The sequence below is a fragment of the Mustelus asterias genome, chromosome 9, assembly GCF_964213995.1.
Source record: "Mustelus asterias chromosome 9, sMusAst1.hap1.1, whole genome shotgun sequence".
Lineage (NCBI taxonomy): Eukaryota > Metazoa > Chordata > Chondrichthyes > Carcharhiniformes > Triakidae > Mustelus > Mustelus asterias.
In genome coordinates, this window is record NC_135809.1 from 43,403,712 (window position 1) to 43,423,224 (window position 19,513).

Consider the following 19,513-nt stretch of genomic DNA (forward strand, 5'->3'; position numbering starts at 1 on the left):
CAGAAATCCCCTTTCTTCCCAGGAGAGTTACCTCCACTTGATTGAGAATGTAGAACATAACATAAGGAGTGGGCAATTCAGCTCCTCGAGTTTGCTCTGCCATTCAATACAATCATGGCTGGTTTCATCTCGGCGTCATTGCCACCTTCTTGACCGCTCCCCACAACCTTCAACCTGCTAATAATTAAAAATGATCCATCTCCTCAAATATATTTAGTGTTCCAGCATCCATTCTCTATGGAGAATTCCATAGATTCATGACCCTTTGAGTGAAGTATTTCTTCCTCATTTCTGTTTTTATTCTGCCATGCCTTGGCCTAAAACTAAGGCCTCTCGTCATGGAATGTTCAACAAGGAGAAACATCCGCTCCATGTCTACCTTGTCAATCCCCTTTAACATCTTGTACACCTTAATTAGATCTCCTCTCGTTCTTCTAAACTCCATAGCAACTGGATCATCCCCTCCCACTCCAGCTTTCTCTGCAGATGAGATGAGATGTCAACCCAGGCACCAGGGAGGCAACACAGCCTTCAAGACTCGAATCTGGCTAAAAAGAACAGTATCTATTCCCATAACTATACTATCCCTGACTACAACTATATTTCACTTTTCTCCCACCACTTGAATGACTCCCTGTACCACGGTGCTATGGTCAGTTTCCTCATCTTTCCCACAGTCCCTGCTCTCATCTACACAGGGAGTAAGAATCTCGAACCTGTTGGACAAGGGCAGTGCTACCTCTTGGATCCCTCTACCTGCCTCACTTGTCACACCCTCCTGTCCCTACCCATTGACCGAATTTAAGGTAGTTAATCTAAGGGGTGTGACTGCTTCCAGAAACACAGTGTCCAGATAACTCTTCCCCTCCCTGATGTGTCATAATGTCTGAAACTGAAACCCCAGCTCATTAACTCAGAGCTGAAGTTCCTCGAGCAACCAACATTTGCTACAGATGTGTTCAGTGTGAACCACAATAGGATCCACCAGCCTCCATATGCTGCAGCTACAACACATCACATGGCCCTGCATCCCTTTTTTATTTAATTAGATTCTCAATTTGTTTTTAATTTTACTGCTTACCTCTAGTTTTCACTCAGTAAGTTTTCCTACCCAGCCTTCAATCTCAAACAAGTCAAAAAGGTAGAGAGAGATATTCATCCACCCATCACTCACCTGTGGTATCACACAGGCTTGTTCACTCAATGTTGTAGGACTGCTGTGGCTTATCTCCCAGCTCTCCCACCATGGATTGCTCCTGCCCTACTGATCTGTGGATGTAGTTAGGAAAACAAGACCCAGCAATACCTGCCTCCCCCACTTACCTCAACTCCCAAGCTCTCTCTTCAGCTAGCACTCTGTGCTCAGTAGCACCCTAGCCCTTGTTTTTATACTTCCTGCCTCTCCTGTTTCAGGAGCTAGTCTTAACAGTTTAGTTAACTGACTGCCCCAATTAACTCACCAGGCTTGTCCCACTAGGAGAACTTGTTTGCTTCTCGTCCAATATGAGACTTTTTCTCTCCCACATTTGCGGGAGAATAATAGCCTATGATTGGATGAGCAGCTCCTTGCAGAAATCTTCAACTTCATTTACCTGTCTGACCAGAATTTTGAGCGGTGACCCTGGGTGCGACATAGAATGGCTTTGGGGACCATGATCTGGCCCACAAGGTGCTGTTTGGACAGGCTGGTTATTCCAGTTAGGATAGATAGAGGCATAAGATTTGAGATTTTGCTTTAAAACATTTTTTTTTTAAATTCCTCTAATCACCCTTTGAAGTTTATTATCTTTGTGCTTGTATGTGTTCCTTTAAACTTGTGTTCATAAGTGATTGTTGTTGCTTTCCTCCTGATCGGAACTGTGATTTTAGGATTAGATGGAGACATCTGTTCTGCAGCAAGGGCTCAGGTACAGAAGTTTCTGACCCGGCATATAACATGCCATAATGTTTTGGTAAACTTTATTCCATTGATTAATGTTGTACTCCAAGTTTTGTATTTCAAAGTTACAGTACAGAAAATTTAAACCCAAATCTTCAACAATCACCGTCAGATAGCCACTCTTCTATGGGTGGTGCCTGGTGTGTTGTCAGGTCGGGGGCTGGTTAGGTCAGGTCAAATTGAAGGGTGGAGAGGGGAGTTGGATGATCGGAGTTGGTCAGTTCAGGTTGAGTGTAGTTGGAGGTTCGGGGGAGAGTAGGTTAGTGGGGGCTAGTCAGATTGGGTGATGGGAGCTAGTCAGGTTGATCAGTGGGTGAAGGGGATAGTCGAGGAATAGAGAGGCGAGTTGGGAGTCAGTGTTTGTGCTGGGAGGGGTCAGTTAGACTAAGCTTTTTTCTGTTTAACATTTCCGGGACAACTACACAGATAAGTAAGTTAGAACTGTCCAACGTCTCTGACTCTAACACAAAGTTCAAGACATTTTCAAAGGATCGTAGGGAGCAGTGGAATTGCTGATCAGAAGTTTAAACTTCCTGGACAATTCCCACGTAGTCCTTGTGTGGGACTTCTGATGGGTCCCATTGCACATCTTCCAACAAAAATCACATGATTTATCAGCACAGAAGATGACTTGTCCAGCTTAGTTTTTTAAAAAATGCTGACAATGAGAGGTTTACCCTCCAGGTTCTCTTAATGAGCAAGGCTGACTGGGCAGTCATCATGTGGAGATGCCGGCGTTGGACTGGGGTAAACACAGTAAGAAGTTTAACAACACCAGGTTTTAACCTGGTGTTGTTAAACTTCTTACTGGGCAGTCATCAACAGTGAAGTCTGCTCTGGAGTACTACAGACCCATTTAGCTATAGTATCAGGTTACTGACTCACATTTGACTTGATTCTCAGTCTTCCACCAGCAGGCACGTCATGGTGGAGGTAACTCAGTCCTAAAAATCCCCAAGCAGGATTGTCAAGACATAATCAGCATCAGCTTTGGAAGCATAAAAATCATAAATGATACAGAATTGCCATTTTCCTTTTATAAATTATTGGACAAATGTAGTTTGCTTTGCATGAACTAATGCAGATCCAAATTGTGCAAGACTCTGGTGACTGAGTAATGGTGTTTTTCTGAACACAAAGAACTGTACTATATTTGTACTAGTAGTACATGGATACATTCACTGTACACACCTATTTCAACAAAAAGATTCTTTCCATACAATTGACTTGAATGCCATAACAAAATATCAATTTTACAAAGGTGCATTAATGTATTTTTGACCAGCACCAGTGGTTTCCTGTTCCCATTTAATTGTTTAACAATGAAAAGGTGCCAAAAAGAGCACTTCGCAGGTGTATAATTAAGTGATTATATATTACAGTTACTATGGCAATAAATGGGTGTGAAGCTTCAGATATAATGTTTGGGGAGGTTTTGTTCGTTATTTTAAAACTTTTTTGAGTTTCTGATATGTGCTTGTTTAGCTTTTATGGTTAATTAGGTTTTGTTTTGATTGACCTTACTGGAAAGATATAGTTCGGGTCGTGACAGTAGTTCCATCTCATCCTTGGACTTTAGATTAGAAATTGATATTAGAATCTTCTGAATTGGCCCCATTGGGAACTCGATAATCAGAGTGCACAGATTTAAAGAGACTGGCAAAAGAATCAGAGGTGACATAAGGAAAATCTTTTTTACACAGATCATGATTAGGATTTGGAATTTACTGCCTGGTAGAATGGTGGAAATGGATTCAATAGTATTTTTCGAAAGAGAATTTGATACCTACTTGAAGGAGTAAAAATTGTAGGGTTTCCGAGCAAGAGCTGCAGAGTGGGACTAACTCAATTGCAGTACAAAGGAGATGGTGCAGATGCAATGGGCCAAACAATCTCCTTTTATGCTGTACAATGCTAATTTGAAAGTAGTATAGTTCAGAAGCTAACAGTTTAGCTGTTGTTTGATACTGACATTTGTTAATATGAATTACAAGCCAATTGCTATGTGCTACAATAATATGAACCTTTGGCCTTAAACAGTATAAAGAAATTATGGTGAATCTGAAATTAAAATGTAACCTTATCATAGATTTACTTTACAAAATTGTATATTTGCCTCCATTTATAACAAACAAGTGGTTAATCCTTAATTTTTGTGATGGATGTCAGTCAATGATATTTTAAGGTGTCAAGGGTTGTAAATGACCTCTTGTTTTTGAGAGGTTTGAACAGGACTGAATCCAGGAATAGAGATGCTGCAGACACAAATGAAGTTACCTCAGGCCATGTACAATAATTAATGAAATTACTATGATCAGCTGTTGTGCCATAAATAAAATCACTAAGTAGCATTGCATTCATTCGTCTAAACAGAGGAGTTGAAGCAAAGATAGATTTTTAAGGTGAAGTAAAATGTTTGTATTGAATTTTAAAATTCAGAAAGATTTACCCTCTATAAATTTTGAAAATCTAATTTCAGTAGTGATTATCTGAGTGGTGTACAGCATTCCCTCTAAGCTGCATTCAATATTGTTAAGTGCAGCAACCACAGGCCTGAGAAATTAGAGGGGATTCTGAATGCAAGCCAGAGATATTTTAATATTATGGACATGAAAAACGTCAGTGATATACATATAATAGGTAAAATCATCGTAGTGCCAGACAACCATAGGTTGTTTTCCCCTTTTGAGGGGGAGAACTGACGGTGGTGATTTAAACTGAGGATCACCACACCTCTGGCGCGGGACAAGGTTGAGAAGGTGGGAATAACCTCAGCTGGTACAGGAATTGCATCCGTGCTGTTGGCGTTGCTCTTCATCATAACCAGCTTTCCAGCCAACTGAACTAACCAACTCCTGTATAATACCTGGTGAATAAATTACAAATATTTCATTTTGTTTCTGTAAATTGTATTTGTTTCAAAAATGGAATTATGTGAACCAGAATTTTGTTTCAAATGACCTGAAAGGCATTAAATTTAATTGTGACTGTGCTCTTTCTTGGACTAAGCGACTATTGAAGAAAACAGTGCTGGCATATTAAAATTGTACAACTTAGCAGGAGTTTGATCTTCTCTTTTTAGGTTCCTGATTGTAACAGGCCAATTCCTCAAATGTCCAGATTTGGTGGCTGCGATGTACACTAAATTGAACAATGAAGAAAGGTAGGATAAAAGTTTGGATAAAAATAAAATACTGCAGATGCTGGAAATCTGAAATAGAATTCTTCTCCAATTTGGTGTACTGTATTTGCTGCTCCCGATGTGGTCATCTCCATATTGGGGAGACTAAACGCAGACCAGGTGACTGCTTTGCGGAACACCTCCACTGAGTCCGCAAATATGCCCCAACCTTCTTATTGCTTGTCATTTTAACTCTCCATCTTGCTCTCTTGCCTACATGACCATCCCTTGGCCTGCTGCAATGTTCCAGTGAAGCCCAACACAAACAGGAGGAACAACACCTCATCTGCCAATTAGGCACGTTGTAGCTTTAAGGACTGAACATTGAGTTCAACAACTTTAGACTGCAAACTTTCTCCTCCATCTTCATCCCTTTTTTAGTCCAAATTTATTTTTTGTCCAAATCAACTTCTGCCACGCCACAGGGCCATCTGTCACTTGTTCTTCAGTTTTGTTTTCACTGAGCACTGACCTTTGTTCTCCTACTAACACATTCTGCTATCTTAGCTTTTTGCCACAATCAGCGCCTTCTATGTTTCTTCAGACTGCCATTAACATTTCCTTTGTCTTGTGTCCTAAACATATTTGTGCACTCTCTCCTAGATTTCACCCATCACTGATCTTCTATTTTGTTCCACTTGCTTCATCCCCTCTTATACAGGATAACATCTATCATATTTCTCCCGCTGTTTAGTTCTGAAGAAGACTCTCACATACACAACATTGGCCGGAATTCTCTACCCATTCACGCCCCGCCACTGCTGTCAGGGAGAATGGAGAATTTGGCACTCAGCCAAATCTCCTTTCACTGCAGCAGGACCAGAGAATTCCAGCTGTGGGCAAAGTCGAAAAATCTGGCCTGTTAAATCTGTTTCTCTCTCCACAGATACTGCCAGACCTATTGAGTTCAACCAGCATTTTCTATTTTCTTTAAGTTTGAATTGCTGCTCGTCAATTCTTCAGTCCTACCAATTCAAGCCCTGATCATTCCAAACATGATTGATATTTCATTCTGCTTTTAAAAAAAGCTCAAATTCTAACAAGTCTGGATACTTTTCCCAGTCTACTGAAAAAGTGTACTTTTTAAAGTATCTTGGTTAGAGGTAATTTAGTGCCCCCAGAGGAACTTGGTGCTCAAGTCTAGTTGATCCTGGAAGCTATAATTCCGTACCTCAGTTGCAAGGGCTGATTACCAATATTGGACAACTCACCTGTCACTACCTGTACATTATATTAGCACCGAAATGCTACCTTTTCTTTTTGTTGTCTTTCCATATAAACTTAGAGTTTTGCCTATTGAACAATAATTATTGACAATTAAACTATGCAGGAGTAAATAATGATTTACAACAGTTCAAAAGCTTGAATTCCCGCACACTTACATATGGACACAGATATTCACCCTGCGAAATCCCATGCCTGTTTGGAGAGAACTAAATAGTGCCTGTGCCACCAGAAGCACTTCTAGTGTGTCAGAAATTAGAGTGTTGGGTGTCTGCTCAAAAGTGAAAGAATTTTTGCTGGGGCCTTTCCCTGGAAGGATGCTTCATTTATCCCCATCAACCTGCTCTAGTAATTTTCTTTTGGGTCTGTGGAGGCTGCACCCCAAAACAGAACCTCACAGAAACTAGAAGAGAAGCTAGAGTCTCTCAAGCAGAGGAGAAAGACAACAGACTAACTTGTCTATCCACCCTGAAATGATTTCCTTCACATTTAAAAAATGGTAAAATGCCACAGTAGAGTGAAGACATTTTCCTTAATGAAGCCATTGTTTGACCTCTTTTTTCAAATTACTATCATGTATTTTCCCTATAAGTAGCCATTTTTTGTATGTTTTACACTGTGTCCTTGATGCGCAAAAGTGACTACATTCTTAGATTCATAGAATCCTACAATGCAGAAGGAGGCCATTTGGCCCATCGGGCCTGCACCGACCGCAATCCCACCCAGGCTCGATCCCCATACCCCATGCTTTTACCCTAGCTAGTCCCCCTGACACTCTGGAGCAATTTAGCATGGCCAATCCACCTAACTCGTACATCTTTGGAGTGTGGGAGGAAACCGGAGTACCCGGAGGAAATGCATGCAGACACGGAGAGAATGTGCAAACGCCACACAGTCAATGACCCGAGGCCGGGATTGAACCCGGATCCCTAGCACTGTGAGGCAGCAGTGCTAACCACTGTGCCACCATGCTGCCCATGGCATGCTGACACAGCATTTGACCAATGTGTGCCAGCTTGGAGAGAAAAGCATACCTTGGCTATTAGCTCAATCCAGTTCTGCTTCTTTCTGTTGGGTCAATGAGAGCAGTGGGAATCTGAAGTGGCAAATATGGAAAAATACACATTTTTAAAAGGGATTACCTTTATGGATCTTGGCAGCAGCAAGGTAAATTTATATAATGAAACAAGACTGCACATAAAAAGAGATTTTTATATTGCTGTAGATAAATCCTGCTGAAGGTAATATCCATATTAGGCACTGCACACCAGAATAGAACATAGAACATAGAAAGCCACAGCACAAACAGGCCCTTCGGCCCACAAGTTGCGCTGATCATATCCCTACCTCTAGGCCTATCTATAGCCCTCAATCCCATTAAATCCCATGTACTCATCCAGAAGTCTCTTAAAAGACCCCAACGAGTTTGCCTCCACCACCACCGACGTCAGCCGATTCCACTCACCCACCACCCTCTGAGTGAAAAACTTACCCCTGACATCTCCTCTGTACCTACCCCCCAGCACCTTAAACCTGTGTCCTCTCGTAGCAACCATTTCAGCCCTTGGAAATAGCCTCTGAGAGTCTACCCTATCCAGACCTCTCAACATCTTGTAAACCTCTATCAGGTCACCTCTCATCCTTCGTCTCTCCAGGGAGAAGAGACCAAGCTCCCTCAACCTATCCTCATAAGGCATGCCCCCCAATCCAGGCAACATCCTTGTAAATCTCCTCTGCACCCTTTCAATGGCTTCAACATCTTTCCTGTAATGAGGTGACCAGAACTGTGCGCAGTACTCCAAGTGGGGTCTAACCAGGGTCCTATAAAGCTGCAGCATTATCTCCCGACTCCTAAACTCAATCCCTCGATTAATGAAGGCTAGTACGCCGTACGCCTTCTTGACCGCATCCTCCACCTGCGAGGCCGATTTAAGAGTCCTATGGACCCGGACCCCAAGGTCCTTCTGATCCTCTACACTGCTAAGAATGGTACCCTTCATATTATACTGCTGCTTCATCCCATTGGATCTGCCAAAATGGATCACTACGCACTTATCCGGGTTGAAGTCCATCTGCCACTTCTCCGCCCAGTCTTGCATTCTATCTATGTCTCGCTGCAACTTCTGACATCCCTCCAAACTATCCACAACACCACCTACCTTGGTGTCGTCAGCAAACTTACCAACCCATCCCTCCACTTCCTCATCCAGGTCATTTATGAAAATGACAAACAGCAAGGGTCCCAGAACAGATCCCTGGGGCACTCCACTGGTCACTGACCTCCATGCAGAGAAAGACCCCTCCACAGCCACTCTCTGCCTTCTGCAGGCAAGCCAGTTCTGGATCCACAAGGCAACAGCCCCTTGGATCCCATGCCCTCTCACTTTCTCAAGAAGTCTTGCATGGGGGACCTTATCGAACGCCTTGCTGAAGTCCATATAGACCACATCCACCGCTCTTCCTTCGTCAATGTGTTTGGTCACATTTTCAAAGAACTCAACCAGGCTCGTAAGGCACGACCTGCCCTTGACAAAGCCGTGCTGACTACTTTTGATCATATTAAACTTCTCTAGATGATCATAAATCCTGTCTCTCAGGATCCTCTCCATCAACTTACCAACCACTGAGGTTAGACTCACCGGTCGGTAATTTCCCGGGCTGTCCCTGTTCCCTTTCTTGAATATAAGGACCACATCTGCAATCCTCTAATCCTCCGGAACCTCTCCCGTCTCCATCGACGATGCAAAGATCATCGCCAAAGGCTCCGCAATCTCCTCCCTCGCCTCCCACAGTAACCTGGGGTACATCCCATCCGGTCCCGGCGACTTACCAACCTTGATGCCATTCAATAGTTCCAACACATCCTCTTTCTTTATGTCCACATGCTCGATCCTTTCTGTCCACCGCAAACCAGCAGTACAACCACCCAGATCCCTTTCCACCGTGAATACCGAGGTGAAGTATTCATTAAGCACCTCCGCCATTTCTAACGGTTCCGCACAAACTTTTCCCCCTTCACCTTTTAAGGGTCCTATGCCTTCCGATCTCATCCTTTTACTCTTGACATATTTGTAGAAAGCCTTGGGATTCTCCTTAATCTTACCCGCCAAGGTCTTCTCATGACCCCTTCTCGCTCTCCTAATTTCCTTCTTAAGCTCCTTCCTACATCCCGTATACTCCTCTAAATCCTTAACACCTCCTAGCTCTCTGAACCTTCTGTACGCCTCTCTTTTCTTATTCATATAATATGAATATACTGTCATTATTTTTCTGATCATGATCTCACATGTTTCATCAACCTTAACATATAATTAATATTTTGCAGATTCTTTTTTGTATTGTGACTTTTCTGTAGGTGATGCAAGTTATAGTTCTGATGCCATTAATCTTTGTTTCAGGATTATTTTATTGGATCTGATATCTGCAAAATTGAGTGAGGTACTAGAATCCCCAGCTGACAGTGCTGAGTTGACTGCTGCTGTGAGAATTATGCAATTTCTGGCAGACTGTTTCCGAGAGAACTGCATGGCAGTATTGAAATTCACCTCTGCTACTAATGAAGAGGATGAGGTAGGCTGAGGAATTGTCGCACTTTCACCAAATCAGGTTGAAAACGAAAGCTTTCATTTCATAGTGTTGATTACATTGTATACAGAGCTTGAAAGAATTGACTATTTCACTCCCAGCTCAGGGAGATTTGGGGTGGGGAGGGCGGTGAGTAGTTTTGTTTGCTTATAGTTTGAACAAGTCATTTTCTTTAGGTTTATTACAAGGATTGTGGAATCAATTGATGTAATGAACTTAACATTTAGTCATAGTTAACAATGATTACCGTTGTTCATTGCCAAGTTACAACTATGAACACTAGTGTTCTTTAAAAGCAAATATTGAACAATTCTATTGATTTTGTTAGAGGGATTTTTAAAATATTTGTTCTTAGGCTCTGGGTGATACATGCAATACAGTATTTATTGCACATTCTGAAATGTCCTGAAGGCATTAAGAGTCAACTGCAAAGTTGGGAATGGATTCACATGGAGACCAGATTGGGTAGGGATGACAGATATCCTTCCCAGAAATTTTCCCAACCCAACACAACAAGTTTTATTGAAAGTGATGTTCTCTGCACTGCACAGAATACCAAACTGGAAAGTAAAACAGCAGCCAGTGACAGCATCCTAATGACATCACCATCAAATCATGTGATCAGCTCTTAAAGCAACCTGCAACCCTTTTTAAATATATAGCAAATTGCAAGGCGGCATACCTCTGCTGACATAACAAATTATTCTGTTGAGAAGACTTAAATATTCCTGCCAAAATTAAACCTCAATGTTTAGCAGACCTTTTGTTATTCAGAGATATATATCTTAATATTTTTAGGAGACTTAAAATGTATCCCTCTCATTCCTACTGTTAATATTCTGCCCTGTTGTTCCAAAATCCTTTGCATCACTCTCACATCACACAATTTGCTGCATTATAATTGCCTATCATTCCAGATCCATGCTTTAAATGCATTGGACCTTTGAGTTATTTGTAATATAATTTAATTTTCTGCACCACCAGAAACAGTTTTCTGGCCATCAATAACATTGAGAATTTGTTTATGTTGTTTTTGAAACTGCAGAACGGATTTGGAATCCTGGCATATCTCCAGTTTGAGGGAAATAAATTCTCAGTTATATCAGAAGCTTCCTACCTCAGAGTTTCATTTTTCTCATGATGACAAAAGAAGTACATTTCGGCAGTTCTCCCCCTACTCTGCTAGTATATTCCAAAAGGCTGCCTTTCAGAAATTTATAGCCTGGTGTTTCAGATCTGCCCTTTGAAAGATAGTAATCTGAATGAGCTGAAACCAGAACCTTCAATGTAACTCATATTGTTCCATATTTGTCCCAATTTAGAAGGTTTGAAATGCAGTTCCATCCAGAGCAGAATGGGAAATGCTTCCCATTCTGCTCTGGATGACATGACTATTTGGTTTCCTGGGCAACAGAGAATTGGGAAGTTTTTTCGTAGTCAACTTGTTTCCTTCACACTGATGACTCCAATGAGGAAATGCATAAGACGCATACAAATCTGACTGAAATTGTTTCCAGATATTCTGGGACTATCTGAAGTTTTGAGAGCACTCTTGAATTACCAGTCACTGTCTCTTCACAAAATGTAGAATAATGTAAGTGGATACTCTCTCCACAAACAGAAAAATTGTTTAAGTTGGTAAAAGTTATTTTTATTTATTTTTCCTGCTTGCCTACACCACAATATATTTTAATTCAGTCTTAAGGAAACAGAACTGGTGGTTTACGTTCCTTTTATTTTTGAATGTGATTTATGTTTAACCATTCATCACAACTAATTAAAATTGGGTGTATACATAGAACCAATGAATCACTTGGGGATATATGGATTCAATTTGAATTTAAAGGGTGGTTTTGCTGTAAAATTATTTTGAAAATTGTAGCTCTAAAAACATGTTAAAAAAGATACTTTTATAATATAGGATACTTATTTAATTCTGAAATGATGTTTGTTAGTGACTTGGGTTTATTAACTTCAGGCCTGCTTATTTTCCGTGCATTATTTCCAGGTGTTCCAACAAGTAATTCATCCTTTTCATTTTGTTTTTATATAGGAGGCCCTCGTTGTGATCAGGCTCCTTGATATTCTTTGTGAAACAACCTCAAACCATGAAAAATTCAGTTATTTGCAGAACTCACCTGGGCTGATCGAGATTGCTGTTGGTAAGTGCAAAAGAAAGGTATACATTGTATAATTGCAAGAAAGGTTCTGATCAGTGATGAGAAAATTACTATTAGAAGAAAAAACTCGATGAGTAAATTTCAGAACAAAAAAGAAAGAAAATATTTAGTTAATCATTCCTTTAGCAATTATTGCACTGTTGATTTTTAAAAATATAGTGTGTGGGTTTATCAGTGGCTGCAATCCAATTTGTAAACCACAAGAGCAAACTACTGTGGCATATGATACATTTGGACAAGCATTGCAAAATATCTGTTGTAATCTTATTTGGGTTCGAACCTGTAAGTCATCTCACATAAAGCTTTGCAGATATTGAGCGGATGATCCAGATGGCATCTACCCAAGCAAATGAGACACTTGCAATATAAATCCTGAAAAAGAGAATGCTTTGTTTCGTAGTGATTATTGTGCCAATCCAGTGACCTGAAAACATAAAAAGGGCAAAAGGTTAACAGAGGAAATTGCAAAACAATGTAATCTTGCCCTCCATATTTCATGGAGTGCCAAAAGATTACAGTAATGTTTATTACTTTGGTGTAGCTACAGCTTTAGCATTACCTAGATTGTCAATATTGACTCCAGTTTTAGCATTCAGATACCCAGGCTAATAAATAAATCAGGAATAAGAATCATTGAGTAAAATTGAAAAATCATGACATAGTACCAGAAACTGAAATTTGACAACAGCTAGGTTAAGATTGGTGATGAAAAATTTCAGTTTATAAACTTGAATAGGAATAAATGGGACTTTTTCAAAGGGCCCCAGCTATTTTTAACTGACATCAATAATTTGAAAGAAAGAACCAAAAGTAATATTTCCAATTTTGCCGATGACATGAAACTTGGTGGGAAGGGGAGTAGTCAGGAGCATGTTAAGAGGCTTCAAGGTGATTTAGACAAGTTGAGAGTGGATGAATGTATGGCACATGCAGTATAACCTGGGCGGCACGGTAGCACAGTGGTTAGCACTGCTGCTTCACAGTTCCGGCTCCTGGGTTCGATTCCCGGCTTGGGTCACTGTCTGTGTGGAGTTTGCACATTCTCCTCGTGTCTGCGTGGGTTTCCTCCGGGTGCTCCGGTTTCCTCCCACAGTCCAAAGATGTGCGGGTTAGGTTGATTGGCCATGATAAAATTGCCCCTTAGTGTCCTGAGATGCGTAGGTTAGAGGGATTAGTGGGTAAATATGTTGGGATATGGGAGTAGGGCCTGGGTGGGATTGTGGTCGGTGCAGACTCGATGGGCCAAATGGCCTCTTTCTGCACTGTAGGGTTTCTATGATTTCTAACCTAGATAAATGTGAAGTGAGCCACTTCGGACAGAGAAACATATTGGCAGAGTATTATTTAAATGGTGATAGTTTGGGAAATGTTGACATGCAAAGGGACCTGGGTGTCCTTGTACACCAGTCACTCAAAGCAAACATGCAGCAAACAATTAGGAAGGCAAATGGTATGTTGGCCTTCATTGTGGGAAGACTTGAGAACAGGAGCAAAGATATTTTACTGCAGCTGTATAGGGCCTTGGTGAGACCACGCCAGGAATATTGTGTGCAGTTTTGGTCTCCTTATCTAAGAAAGGATATACTTGCTTTAGAGGGAGTGCAGTGAAGGTTCACCAGACTGATTCCTGGGATGGCAGGATCGTCATATGAGGAGAGATTGGATCAACTGGGCCTGTTTTCACTGGAATTTGTAAGAATGAGAGAGGATCTAATTGAAACGTAAAATGTTCTGACACGGCTGGACAGACTGTATGCAAGGATGTTGTTTCCCCTGGCTGGAAGGTCTAGAACAAGGGGTCACAGTCTCAAGAAACAGGATTGACCATTTAGGATTGAAATGAGGGGAAATTTCTTTACTTAGGGAATGGTGAATCTGTGGAATTCTCTACCAGAAAAGACTGTGGAGGTCGAATCACTAACTATATTTTAAAAAGGATATAGATAGATTTCTAGACTCTAAAGGTATCAAGGAGTGTGGGGAGAGTGCTGGAGTATGATGTTGAGACAGATGATCAGCCATGATCATGTTGAATGATGCAGCAGACTTGAAGGACTGCATGGCTTATTCGTACTCCTATTTTCTTTGTTTCTAATTGAAGTAAAAGTAGAGACAATGGCTTGGATTTTGGGGTAGATGTAATGATGAAACTATAATCGTTGTTAAGAAACAACCTTTGGCAGCTGTACCTTCAGAGTTAAACACAGAAATCACTGGAAAAGTGAATTATACAGCTTTAGTTTTCAGGCTGCAGACCTCCATGAAGAAATACCTCATTGGACTTTGCTTCTGCACTCTGGACCACATGTAACAATAATTATTTTCTCTGTTGTCTTTGCCCTATGAATCGTTCTTTTCTCTATCCCTCTACTGTATGAGTGCACAAGAGCACCCCCTATCCCTCTAACCCCAAACCACTCTTTGAGACACTCTAATATGCTAGATTCATTCCCAAATTCAGAGAGTATTGTGGAGTCATTTTTGGAACTTTTGAGAAAGTAGCAGGACTGCTAAAATAACCATCAGACATCTGAACATTTGTAATTCATGGGCAACTGTCAAGGACAGTCCAAGAAGTCCACTCCATGTTGATGTAAAAATGAATTCTGAGCAGTCTAAGACTGTCATCCCAAGTGCCTATGAATTAGTCCTGAGGGCGTATTGGCAGCAATTCTGGAATGCTCATAAGCCCTCACACAGATTGCATCCAGTTTTAACAGCTGAAGCAAATTGCGTTTGGCCTGATAGGTAAGGTCCCTAATAATGCCACAGACCTATGAGGAGTCGCATGAGTTGCTATTGTTACAGGAAATTATAAACTGCTTACCCTCCAGTCTGAAGACACATTTAGAGGAGCAGAGAATCCTCACGGCTAGGAATGCAGCAGTCATAGAAGACAGCTGATGGCCTATTTGGGGCCAAAAGTTCTGAAATTTCCTCTGCTGGGAATCAGGCAAAAGCAAAGCCATTGGCTTCTTAGCTCTGCCTGTTCAACTGATTAAAGTGTCCTCTAAAGGGTCTTGGGATTTTGCAGGGTGATTAGCACTCTAGTGGTGAGTGTTGTCAACTGTGCCATCTACAGGGGAATATATCTCACCTCTGAGAGTGCCTGGTTTTTGATCAAAGGACTGATAGGGCAGCAATTTAGCAGCATTACTGTCAACATCACTGGGAAGCAGAGTGTAAACTACAGGATGATTGAACTGCAAAGGCAACAAAGATATTGCAATGGAAGAATGATTCATGAGAGAAGACTAAGAGAAGACTGGAGAAGTGCAACAAAAGTTAAAAGAATATATGATTATGTCCTTTGCTTGTCTTTGAGGCATAGATTGTTAAATATTGTGGCAGTTTGACATTGTGGCAGTTTGACATTAGGTTGTTTCTTGTCGAATTCTGTTAACTTTGTTCAGGTCTGCTTCTGTTGAAGATACCCTTTTAGCTTCCAAAGAGAGAGAGATCCTTCCTGCTTTGTTCCAGCAGTGTTTTGGATGACTGATACATTTCCTTCTCCTCCTGCTTTACTTTTCTCTGATTCTGCTTGGCAGAACCGATTTATAAAACCTCCCTGTATACTCCTAGAAGGGAATTTGATTAGTATGTTCGACATTCATTGTTGCACACCAAATAATCCCAGTTTGTGATCTTCTCTGAAACCTTTGACGCATTTCACTAGCTAAATCAGCAGAGAGTAGGGGTTATGTTGTATGACCCCCTGCATTGGGGGGTCTTGAATGTCTGATGAGTGTCTGATCAAAGTCCAGCACTTCACATCTTTACTGTCTTCCTTTCAAAGATGCCCCTATTTGAAGTGCACCTTGACATCTCCAGATATGAAATTTCATATAACACATCTGAAGTGTAATTCATATAGTAACTTCTCAGAAAAGTAGTCATCTTTAAAGTATCAGCAATCAGGTGACTCGTGGCAGCCATTTTATCATTGTCTTTTCTTTTGTTTTATTTTAATCTGATCTTCAAACAGTACAGTTTTTAGCTGGTGAAGCTTTAGGTAGTAATCACTCAGTCACAGTTTCTTCTCGTTGTGACAACTGTAACTGACCAACAACCTGGACTTAAGTCTATTAACTTCTGCTCGCAACTCTGTCATTTTTTGCTTGAATTTCCATTTCTCAGATGGAATCAAATCAAAGGAATGTGTTTCATAAATACTTTTAGTTTTTAGCTTTGATTAAAATAGTTGGATTTGCATAAATGTTTGAAATGTTCAGTTTTGCCACAGTGGAAGCATTCCTTGATCCCTGCTGAGCAGTCTTTGTGCCAATGCTGGATTTTTGCACCATAATGCAAGCATCCCAAAATGGCTGCCAGCATGGATTTTCCCATCCTTTTGCCTGGTTAGGTGGGCTAATGTGGGGGATGCTGCTGCCAGTGGGCCTATGCAGTCTACAGAGTCATGTGAAACCTCGGTATTGCACCAAATTATAGCCCCTTTGAATTCTGTAAACTCAGCCTGGCTCATATATTGGACTGCTTGATCCAAAGTAAGATCATTTTTGTTCTGCAGAAAGTTGAAGAGTTTTTCAACCCAGACACCCACGACTATGCGATCATGAATTCACTTATCCTATAGTGCCCCACAGCTAGAAGAACTAGCTAGTCATTATAGTTTGTTCGAAATAATTCAATTGATTCCCCATGTCACTGCCATCGCTGGTTAAAATGTGTTAATTCAATTGCTAAGTTTTGCTTAAATGTCAAAGGCTTTTAAGAATGGACTCAAAGACAATGTGTACTCCTGCACCCCATGCTTTAAGAAAATATAATCTGCTATTCAACCGACCACTGAAAGAAAGCAACTGAAGCTTTTAATCCTTCTCGTGATGACCTGATGCTGCTTAGTGTCAAAGAAAATGGTATTTCCATAACTCCCACTGCTGGCCTCTCAGCAAGTCTTCAATTCCAAAAGGAAGAGCAGGAATGACTTACCAGGCACGGTCATTGTTACCTCTCCAGTGTGCTGCCTCCTTTTTTTACGAGCTGCAATCAACGTTTATTTTCACACTGCGGTTCCTTTGGTAACCCCTGTGTTTTTTTGACGTTGATGTCTGCTCTGCTGCCACTGGGATGGCCCTTCTATCCTGGACTATTAGCGTGGAACTTGGTTCTGAGACTGTAGAACATACTCTTATATCTGCTTAACCCTTGTTTATTAGTACTATATCTAAACAGGTTGGCAGTCGGTATGTTGCTCTTAGGCATGATTTCAATCTATCTCTCTCTCTCTCTCGAGAGAGAGAGAGAGAGAGAGAGAGAGAGAGAGTGGAACATGTGCCTGACGGATGTCAGTGGTACATCATCTGTCACACATTTGCATATCCCATCTGTTAACCCTTTATACTGCAGTATTACCGAATCTGGTTGAGGACGTGTGTTTACTCAGGTCCAAATGCTCTGTAGAGGATGCTGTACTGCTTTGATTGCCTGATAATTATAAATCAAAGTGTAAAAGGAACTGAGCTCTTTGGGCAAGAGCAATCACAATGAATGGTGAACTCAGCTTGTTCACAGCTGACTGAAAGATCCCAATCAGTGTCACAGCACTGGAGTATGGATTTACGTAGAAGTGGCCAAAACAGAATCCCTTTGGATAAAGTTGAGGTATCACAAGTAGCAAATTAATGGGAGGATGTTATACGTGATATAACAATGGGGAAAAAATTCAGGGATGACTTTTGTTGACAAGTGCATTGAAAATGTACTAGCAAAACTTGGCAGATGGGATATAGTGTAGGAAAATGTGAAGTTATGCACTTTGGTAAGAAGAATAAAGGAGCTGAATATTATTTAGGTGGAGAAATACTGCAGAAAACAGTTGTAAAGAGGGGCTGGGGGCCCTCATGCATCACAAAAAACTAGCATGCAGGTTCAGCAGGTCACAGGGAAGACAAATGGAATATTGGCCTTTATTTCAAAGTTAATGGTGTATACCACACCTGGAATACTGTGAACAGTTTTGGTCCTCTTATCTAAGGAAAGATATACTGGCATAGGAGGCAGTTCAGGGAAGTTTCACTCTATTGAACCTGGCATGGAGACATTTTCTTATGAGGAGAGATTGAGTAGGTTGGGCCTGTACTCATTAGAGTTTGGAAGAATGAGAGGCGACCTTATTGAGACATCTCAAATTCTCAGGGGACTTGACAGGGTAGGTGCTGAAAGGTGGTTTCCCCTTGTGGAAGAGTTTAGGACCAGAGGGCTCATAGAGTGAGTACAGTTAGGTAAGTATTTACCATTTTTATCACTTATGGTTTGTGGGGTCTTTACTTTGTGGTTTATAGTTTGAAAGGGCTATATTCTGTAGTAACAAAGACCAGGCAGAGGGACCCTAGTGTAATTGATATTATTTGATTTTCAGTATCTTATGAAAGGTTTAATTTAAAGGGGTAAGTCATGACAGGAGAACTCAAAGCCATGGTGTACTCCTCCTGCTCCATGTGAGAAGCTGGAACATTTACAGTGACTGGGGCCAGCATGTGTGCAGGAAGTGTCTCCAGCTGCAACTCTTGGAAGCCCAAGTTTCAGAGCTGGAGCGGCGGCCGGGGAAACTGTGGAGCATTTGCGAGGCGGAGACTATTGTGGATAGCCCAAATAGTGAGGTGGTCACACGGCAGGCAGGAAGGGAATGGGTGACCACCAGACAGTGCAAGAGGATTAGGCAGGCAGTACAGGAATCTCCAGTGGCCATTCCCCTGAAAAAAACATATGCCACTTTGGATACTGTTGGGGGAATGGCCCTCTTAGGGGAACCATGATGTGGAGATGCCAGCATTGGATGTAGAATGGGAAAGCAGCAAACAGTAAATGAGTTGCACCATGGTTAGCTCTGCTGCATAAGTGTGGGAATACAATTGTTCCAGGGAATTCAATTGTAAGGGGAATAGATAGGCATTTATGTGACCACAAACAAGACTCTGGGATGATCTGTTGCCTCACTGGTGCTAGGAGATTCTGAAGGGGGAGGGTAAGGGCCAGTGGTCGTGATGCACATTGGCACAAACGACATAGGTAAAATAAGGGATGAGGTCCTAAAAGTAGAATATAGGGAGTTAGGAAGTAAGTTGAAAAGTAAGACCTCAAAAGTAGTGATCTCAGGATTACGACCAGTGCCACCTACTAGTCAGAACAGAAATAGCAGGATATAGTAGATGAATAGAATGGTAGAATCCCTACAGTGCCATTCGGCCCATCGAGCCTGCACCGACAAAAATCCCACCCATGGCCTATCCCAGTAACCCTCCATATTTACCCTGCAAATCATCCTGACACTATGGCCGGAACTCTACCACCTCGTCTGCCACGGAATCGGCGTGTGGGCGGGTCCGACAATGGAAATCTCCATTGACCTTGGACGGAAGTTTCCAGTCTCGCGCGAACGAGGTC

General features: G+C 41.5%; 1 protein-coding gene across 2 annotated transcripts in view; it reads left to right on the forward strand.

Annotated features, from left to right (window-relative positions):
• atxn10 (ataxin 10) overlaps positions 1 to 19,513 on the forward strand; it is a 228,157-nt gene that overhangs the window by 63,523 nt on the left and 145,121 nt on the right. For both annotated transcript variants that reach the window (XM_078220094.1, XM_078220095.1), the window contains 3 exons: positions 5,022 to 5,102; positions 9,743 to 9,914; positions 11,983 to 12,091. In XM_078220094.1, coding sequence (XP_078076220.1) covers positions 5,022 to 5,102; positions 9,743 to 9,914; positions 11,983 to 12,091 — 362 coding nt within the window. The remainder of the gene's footprint in view (positions 1 to 5,021; positions 5,103 to 9,742; positions 9,915 to 11,982; positions 12,092 to 19,513) is intronic.